The 8,755-nt window shown below is 38.5% G+C and overlaps 1 protein-coding gene across 1 annotated transcript in view; it reads left to right on the plus strand.

The window, feature by feature from the left end:
- The first annotated feature begins 102 nt into the window (after nt 1-102).
- The window catches only part of CA10 (carbonic anhydrase X), a 737,308-nt gene continuing 728,655 nt past the window's right edge, over nt 103-8,755 (plus strand). Inside the window, exons 1-2 of the mRNA XM_010848877.1 lie at nt 103-185; nt 975-1,036. Coding sequence (XP_010847179.1) covers nt 103-185; nt 975-1,036 — 145 coding nt within the window. The remainder of the gene's footprint in view (nt 186-974; nt 1,037-8,755) is intronic.

Consider the following 8,755-nt stretch of genomic DNA (forward strand, 5'->3'; position numbering starts at 1 on the left):
GGAGAGTTGACCCTTTCATAGGCTACAAGCCAATTTTTATAGCTTCCTGCTGGAAGGGTGGTGCTAGGTGATTGGTCAGTGATAGCTTACAGTGTTTGGTGAATGGTGCCAACTGGATCCGTGGTCTCCGAAGGAGAAAACTTCATTCCGGGACCAAAGACAGTCTTAGTCACCCAGAGCTTTGTGTAACAGTTTTATTAGAATGAAAAGGATAAAGAAAGCCTCCAGCAAAAGGCACTGTTGCTGCTGCTAAGTCGCTTCAGTTGTGTCCAACTCTGTGCGACCCCATAGGTGGCAGCCCACCAGGCTCCCCTGTCCCTGGGATTCTCCAGGCAAGAGTACTGGAGTGGGGTGTCATTTCCTTCTCTGGCAAAAGGCACTGCTGCTGCTGCTGCTGCTGCTAGCTAAGTCGCTAAGGAGGTAAAAGAGTACCTACCTCGCTAGTTTAAACATTATGTACTTTTCAAACTGGCGGCTGAGAATAGATACAAAGAATACTTTAAGGTTGTGAGAGTTCCATTAGACCCTTTCCCAAAGCATGTATCCTGAGATAAATTCAGTACAAGATTAACCAGAAGGAATGAGTTCAGGGCAACGTGTTTCTGGGCAAGACATACATACTGCTGTTGAGAAACATGTTCCTAGGCAAGATTTGTTACAATTATAGTTATTAACATAGAGTATAAGAAAAGCATTTCCATGAGGAAGACATCCTGTTGGGTAGTCATTAGTTTGGGACCTAAAGAAAGGCCAGTTTTCTGGCAAGATACATTATTGCACAAGGCTTAAGGAAAGCATGTGTGAGAATGTTCATCTCCTTAAAGGGCCCTAAGCTTTAACTGTCTCATCAGGATGCTACAGGGTGGATGTTTTACCTAATATGGAGTTGGGAGCTTGTCAGGAGGGCTCATGGCAACAGTTGCTGTGGCACTCTGTTAACTCTGGAGAGTTTTGTCCTGTTGATCTTGGCTTAGGGCTTCACATTTGAGAAGCACCAGAATATGGGAAGAGCATAGGCAGCCTTCGCATTTCTCAGGTAACATTTATCTCATTCCTCATTCAGTTCTCTTCTGCACTTTTTATTCTGGAATCCTCATGAAACTTAATTAGCTGTGAAGAGAGCAGGTCCTTCTAGGGTACATTTCATTGAGCACCTGATGTCACTTTAGGAAGACCTCTTGTCATGGAGCTAGTCTTTGGGTTTGCTAACAGTATTCAAGATTTCCTAATAAATTGAATGCTGACATAAATAACGAGACTCCCTAAAGTGAGGTTCTCTGTCATTTATAGCAACAAAGTGAAACTGAGTCCTAAATGTTATCACATTTCCTGAAGTAATACTCTGTGCTCCTTTCCTTAAAAATTTCCCTTAAAAAGCTTTCTCTGGTTTGCCATGTGTCTTATATGCATGAATCAAAATGAATAAGAATCAGGAGCAATGGTTTTTACCCAGCAGCATGGTGGCCAATGTGTGAATAAGAAGTTATGCTCAGGAATGATTATCCTTTGGGTTTTCTTGCTGTCTTCTATAGGTCTGAAAGTTAAATGTTAGTGTTGAGGAAACTCATTATTTTAACCATAAGACGAGACTTGTTATGGTTTTAGCTGAAATCTGGGTCACTGGTTTGGGGAAGTTCAGCATACAGTGAGAGATTTTGCCTTTTAAATATTTTATAACTTTTAAATGCTAATCATAAAAAATAAATACATGTTACAAAAACTGTTCTAAAATACAGAAAATATTAAACTTAGAAAATTTAACTCCAGTTCATAATAGGGAACCTGGAAATAAACTGGTGTAACATTTGGTTGTAGCTCCTTCTAGATTTCATGAGGAGACTGATTATTTTAACCATAAGAAGAGACTTGTTAGAGTTTTAACTGAAATCTGGGTCATTGGTTTGGGGGAAGCTCAGCATACAGTGAGAGGTTTTACCTTTTAAATGTTTTATAACTTTTTAATGCTAATCATAAAAAATAAATACATGTTACAAAAACTATTGTAAAATACAGAAAAATTAAACTTAGAAAATTAACTCCACTTCATAATGTGGAACCTAGAAATAACGTTGTGTAACATTTGGTTGTAGCTTTATAAAGTTTTGATATCTGAATAGTAAGGCCCTAACAATATTCTTTTTAGTCTTATTTGTTTATTCTTTCATGCAAAGTTTGAAAAATATGTTATTTAAAAAAATAAATATGTTATTTAAAAAAAAATCTTTTATACTGAGTTAGATAATCATTAAAACTGTTCATCCATTTAGGAAAAATGGACATTTATTCAGTCTACCACATGAAAGGATCTTATTGATCTCTATCTTACTGACTTGACTACCTTACTCTTCTAAGATTGTTGATTTCCCAGCTAATTTTCAAAACCAGGTAATTGTTTATCTAATAAACATGTTTACTTACATTCATACCTATTTCTCCTTTCCTATTTTAAAATTGTGAATTATTTTGGGTATACCAGAGAACTAATATGTCAAGCAATAATGTATTAATACTTGTATTCTAAAATAGCAAATATTAACATTTTGTTTTATTTGCTTCTGATACTTTAAATAAATAAAATTTTCAGTAATCTACAAAATCACTCCTCAGTTTTATTCCTCACTTGTTCTCCTCCTCTGGAGCTAATAACTTTGTTGAAGTTAATATGTATCTATATAACTTCATATGCATGCATGCATAAAATTTTAGTTTGTATTTTATGAGTTTTAAGAATATTATAAATGTCGTATGTATTAGTTTACACTATATATATGTTGAATTATCAGTATCTTTTACAAGTTGTTTATTTAATATAATTTTTAGCCTGTCTTAATAGTTGTAGACCTAATCGATTTAACTACTGTAGAGCGTTTTCTGCATATGAATTTGACAATTGACATATTCTTATGTTGATGAATATTTAAATTGTTTCCATATTTACTTACAACCTTTTGTGCCATTTTATTTATTTAAAAATATCAGAAGGAAATACAACAAAATGTTTCCAGCCATAAAAAATGAATAAAAATGTGACTTCCTTTAAATTCTGCATCTGCCAGTTATTAATTTGTGAGCTTGGACAAGGTATACAATGTTTCTGAATCTTAATCTCCACAACATTTTGTTTTGTAGATTTGTTCTGAATGAGTAGCATATTTGAAATCCCAAGAAGGGTATCTGCAATGTAACATCATTGAAGAAATGGTAGTTTTACTTTTTCATCATTGCTGTAAGCGTCCTTGTCATTTCTGATTAGAATTATAATTCTCATTGATTTATTGCTCCCCGTGGACTCAAATAATTCCACTTCTAATATGTATCCTAATAAATTAACCATAGATGCAGAAAAGGTTCATTACCAAGAGTGAGTAGCTGTGATGGAATATTCCGGCAGAAGGAGAGTGGTGGTGTTGTAGGACTGATTTGGTCTTTGAATGTCCATCTGAATCTGTTTTCTAGAGTCTTCTTGAATCCTACCTGTTTTTTTTTCTCCCCCTAACTCTGTTTCTCCAGGATTGGAGACATTTAAGGTCAACAGTCATCTTTAACTCTAAGCACTTGACTACATTTATTTCTGTTTTAATTATAGTTCTCTAGCAATATGTGTGGAGAAGGAAATGGCAACCCACTCCAGTGTTCTTGCCTGGAAAATCCCAGGGATAGAGGAGCCTGGGGGGCTGCCATCTGTGGGGTCGCACAGAGTCGGACACGACTGATGTGACTTAGCAGCAGCAGCAGCAATACGTGAACCATGAACTTCCAGATGTTCAAGCTGGTTTTAGAAAAGGCAGAGGAACCAGAGATCAAATTGCCAACATCCACTGGATCATTGACAAACCAAGAGAGTTACAGAAAAATATCTATTTTCACTTTATTGACTATGCCAATACCTTTGACTATGTGGATCACAATAAACTGTGGAAAATTCTGAAAGAGATGGGAATACCAGACCACCTGATCTGCCTCTTGAGAAATTTGTATGCAGGTCAGGAAGCAACAGTTAGAAACAGACATGGAACAACAGACTGCTTCTAAATAGGAAAATGAGTATGTCAAGGCTGTATATTGTCACCCTGTTTATTTAACTTATATGCAGAGTACATCATGAGAAATGCTGGACTGGAAGAAACACAAGCTGGAATCAAGATTGCCGGGAGAAATCTCAATAACCTCAGATATGCAGAAGACACCACCCTTATGGCAGAAAGTGAAGAGGAACTAAAAAGCCTCTTTATGAAAGTGAAAGTGGAGAGTGAAAAAGTTGGCTTAAAGCTCAACATTCAGAAAACGAAGATCATGGCATCTGGTCTCATCACTTCATGGGAAATTATTGAGGAAACAATGGAAACAGTGTCAGACTTTATTTTTTTGGGCTGCAAAATCACTGCAGATGGTGACTGCAGCCATGAAATAAAAAGACGTTTTCCTCCGTGGAAGGACAGTTATGACCAACCTAGATAGCATATTCAAAAGTAGAGACATTACTTTGCCAACAAAGGTCCATCTAGTCAAGGCTATGTTTTTTCCAGTAGTCATGTATGGATGTGAGAGTTGGACTGTGAAGAAAGCTGAGCCCTGAAGAATTGATGCTTTTGAACTGTGGTGTTGGAGAAGACTCTTGAGAGTCCCTTGGACTGCAAGGAGATCCAACCAGTCCATTCTGAAGGAGATCAGCCCTGGGATTTCTTTGGAAGGAATGATGCTAAAGCTGAAACTCCAGTACTTTGGCCACCTCATGTGAAGAGTTGACTCATTGGAAAAGACTCTGATGCTGGGAGGGATTGGGGGCAGGAAGAGAAGGGGACGACAGAGGATGAGATGGCTGGATGGCATCACCAACTCGATGAACATGAGTTTGAGTGAACTCTGGGAGTTGATGATGGACAAGGAGGCCTGGCGTGCTGCAATTCATGGGGTCACAGAGTTGGACACGACTGAGCGACTGAACTGAACTGAGAGGAAAAAAAAAAGTTTTTGAGAGGAAATAAACATAGTGGTTAAGAGCATAGATTCTGGAGTTGTACTACCTGACTGTAAGTCTTAGCTCAAACACTTACTATCAATGAGACCTTAGGCAAATTACTTAGCATTTCTAATCATTAGTAATAATCTAATCTACCTTTAGATTATTTAATATTAACATTATTTAGACAATAATCGAATATTCAAAAGTAATATCTACTACTGTGGGCAAGAATCCCTTAGAAGAAATGGAGTACCCATGATAGTCAACAAAAGAGTCTGAAACGCAGTACTTGGATGCAGTCTCAAAAATGACACAATGATCTCTATTCATTTCCAAGGCAAACCATTCAATATCATGGTAACCCAAGTCTATGGCCCAACCAGTAATGCTGAAGAAGCTGAAGTTGAATGGTTCTATGAAGACCTACAAGACCTCCTACAACTAACACCCCCAAAAGATGCCCTTTTCATTATATGGGACTGGAATGAAAAAGGAGGAAGTCAAGAAACACCTGGTGTAACAGGCAAATTTGGCCTTGGAGTACAGAATGAAGCAGGGCAAAGGCTAATAGAGTTCTGCCAAAAGAACACACTGGTTATAGCAAACATCTTCTTCCAACAACACAAGAGAAGACTCTATACATGGACATCACCAGATGGTCAACACTGAAATCAGATTGATTATATCCTTTGCAGCCAAAGATGGAGAAGCTCTATACAGTCAGCAAAAACAAGACCAAGAGCAGACTGTGGCTCAGATCATGAACTTCATATTGCCAAATTCAGACAGAAATTGAAGAAAGTGGGGAAAACCACTAGACCATCCAGGTATGACCTAAATCAAATCCCTTATGATTATACAGTGAAAGTGAGAAATAGATTTAAGGGCCTAGATCTGATAGATAGAGTGCAAAGGTTTGTGACATTGTACAGGAGACAGGGAGCAAGACCATCCCCAAGAAAAATGCAAAAAAGGAAAATGGCTTTCTGAGGAGGTCTTACAAATAGCTGTGAGAAGAAGAGAAGTGAGAAGAGAAGTTAAAAGCAAAGGGGAAAAGGAAAGTTATACCCTTTTGAATGCAGAGTTCCAAAGAAGAGCAAGGAGAGATAAGAAAGCCTTCCTCAGGAATCAGTGCAAAGAAATAGAGGAAAACAATAGAATGAGAAAGACTAGAGATCTCATCAAGAAAATTAGAGATACCAAAGGAACATTTCATGCAAAGAAGGGCTCAATAAAGCACAGAAATGGTAGGGATCTAATAGAAGCAGAAGATATTAAGAACAGGTGGCAAGAATACACAGAAGAACTGTACAAAAAAGATCTTCACGATCCAAATAATCACGATGGTGTGATCACTCACCCTCACCTAGAGCCAGACATCCTGGAATATGAAGTCAAGAGGGCTTTAGGAAGCATTCATCACTATGAACAAAGCTAATGGAGGTGATAGAATTCCTTTGAGCTGTTTCGAATCCTAGAAGATGATGCTGTGAAACTGCTGCACTCAACATGTCAACAAATTTGGAGAACTCTGCAGTGGCCACAGGATGGGAAAAGGTCAGTTTTCATTCCAGTCCCAAAGAAAGGCAATGCCAAAGAATGCTCAAACTACTGCACAATTGCACTCATCTCACATGCTAGTAAAGTAATGCTCAAAATGCTCCAAGTCAGGCTTCAGCAATATGTGAACCATGTACTTGTAGATATTCAAGCTGGTTTTAGAAAAGGCAGAGGAACCAAAGATCAAATAGCCAATATCTGTTGGATGATTGAAAAAGCAAGAGAGTTCCAGAAAAACATCTATTTCTACTTTATTGACTATGCAAAAGCCTTTGACTGTGTGGATCACAATAAACTGTGGAAAATTCTGAAGGACATGGGAATACCAGGACACCTGACCTGCCTCTTGAGAAACCTGAATGCAGGTCAGGAAGCAACAGTTAGAACTGGACATGGAACAACAGACTGGTTCCAAATTAGGAAAGGAGTATGTTAAGGCTGTATATTGTCACTCTGCTTATTTAACTTATATGCAGAGGACATCATGAGAAACGCTGGGCTGGAAGAAGCACAAGCTGGAATCCAGATTGCTGGGTGAAATATCAATAACCTCAGATATGCAGATGACACCACTCTTATGGCAGAAAATGAAGAGGAACTAAAAAGCCTCTTGATGAAAGTGAAGGAGGAGAGTGAAAAAGTTGGCTTAAAGCTCAACATTCAGAAAACTAAGATTATGGCTCTGGTCCCATCCCTTCATGGCAAATAGATGGGGAAACAGTGGCTGACTTTATTTTTCTGGGCTCCAAAATTACTGCAGATGGTGACTGCAGCCATAAAATTAAAAGAAACTTACCTCTTGGAAGGAAAGTTATGAGCACCCTAGACAGCATATTAAAGAGCAGAGACATTACTTTGTCAACAATGGTCTGTGTAGTCAAGGCAATGGTTTTTCCAGTAGTCACTGTATGGATGTGAGAGTTTGACTATAAAGAAAGCTGAGTGCCAAAGAATTGATGCTTTTGAACTGTGGTATTGGAGAAGACTGTTGAGAGTCCCTTGGACTGCAAGGAGATCCAACCAGTCCATCTAAAAGGATATCAGTCCTGGGTGTTCTTTGGAAGAACTGATGTTGAAGATGAAACTCCAATATTTTGGCCACCTGATGCGAGGAGCTGACTCCTTTGAGAGACCCCCCGCCCCCACCGCATTGCAGGGGCTTCTCTGGTGGCTCAGACAGTAACGTGTCTGCCTGCAGTGTGGGAGACCCGGGTTCATTCCCTGGGTTGGGAAGATCCCCTGGAGAAGGAAATGGCAACCCACTCCAGTACTCTTGCCTGGAAAATTCCATGGACTAAGGAGCCTGGTAGGCTACAGTGCATGGGGTCGCAAAGAGTCGGACACGACTGAGAGACTTCACTTCATTTCTGATATTCATTACAGCACTGTTTACAATAACCAAGACATAGAAATAACCAAATGTCCATCAACAGATGAGTGGATAAAGATGATATAGAATATGTGTACAGTGGAATATTACTCAGCCATAAAAAGGAGCAAATTGGGTCATTTGTAGTGATGTGGATGAACCTAGCATCTGTCATACAGAGTGAAGTAAGTCAGAAAGAGGAAAGAAATATTACATATTAATGCACATATATTGAATCCAGACAAATGGTACTGATTAACCTATTTGCAGAACAAGAATACAGATTTTGGCATAGAGAATGGGCTTGTGGATAAAGGGTGTGAAAGATTGAATGGAATGAATTGGAAGAGTGACATTGACATAGATACACTATCATGGATAAAATATAGCTAGTGGGGAGCTGCTGTATAACACAGGCAGCCCAACTCAGTGCTCTATGATGACCTAGAAGGTTGGAATGGTGAGGGAGTGAAAGGAAGGCTAAGAGGGAGGGAATAGATGTATACATATAGCTGATTTCATGTTGTTGAAGAGGAAAAACACAACACTGTAAAGCAACTCTCCTCCAATTAAAAAAGGATAAAATTAACAAAGTTCATTAAAAAGAGTTTATGTGACTTTAATGAGTCAGTATACATTAAGTGCTTAGGATAATGCCTCAGAATAAAAACTATTTAAATGTTACCGTTATTATTTCTTCTCTTTGTTGACTCTTGGCTACCGAGAAGACCTTCGGCTCCAACTAAAGCCTAAAACCTGATGCCAGCCAGTCCTAGACCCAGTGATGGCATCGTCGTGTATCATACGTTCACCAAAGTCAGAATCTTTCCATTTAACAGCCATTCATGAGAACCCTAATGACA

The sequence above is a fragment of the Bison bison genome, unplaced genomic scaffold (assembly GCF_000754665.1).
Source record: "Bison bison bison isolate TAMUID 2011002044 unplaced genomic scaffold, Bison_UMD1.0 scf7180017864277, whole genome shotgun sequence".
Lineage (NCBI taxonomy): Eukaryota > Metazoa > Chordata > Mammalia > Artiodactyla > Bovidae > Bison > Bison bison.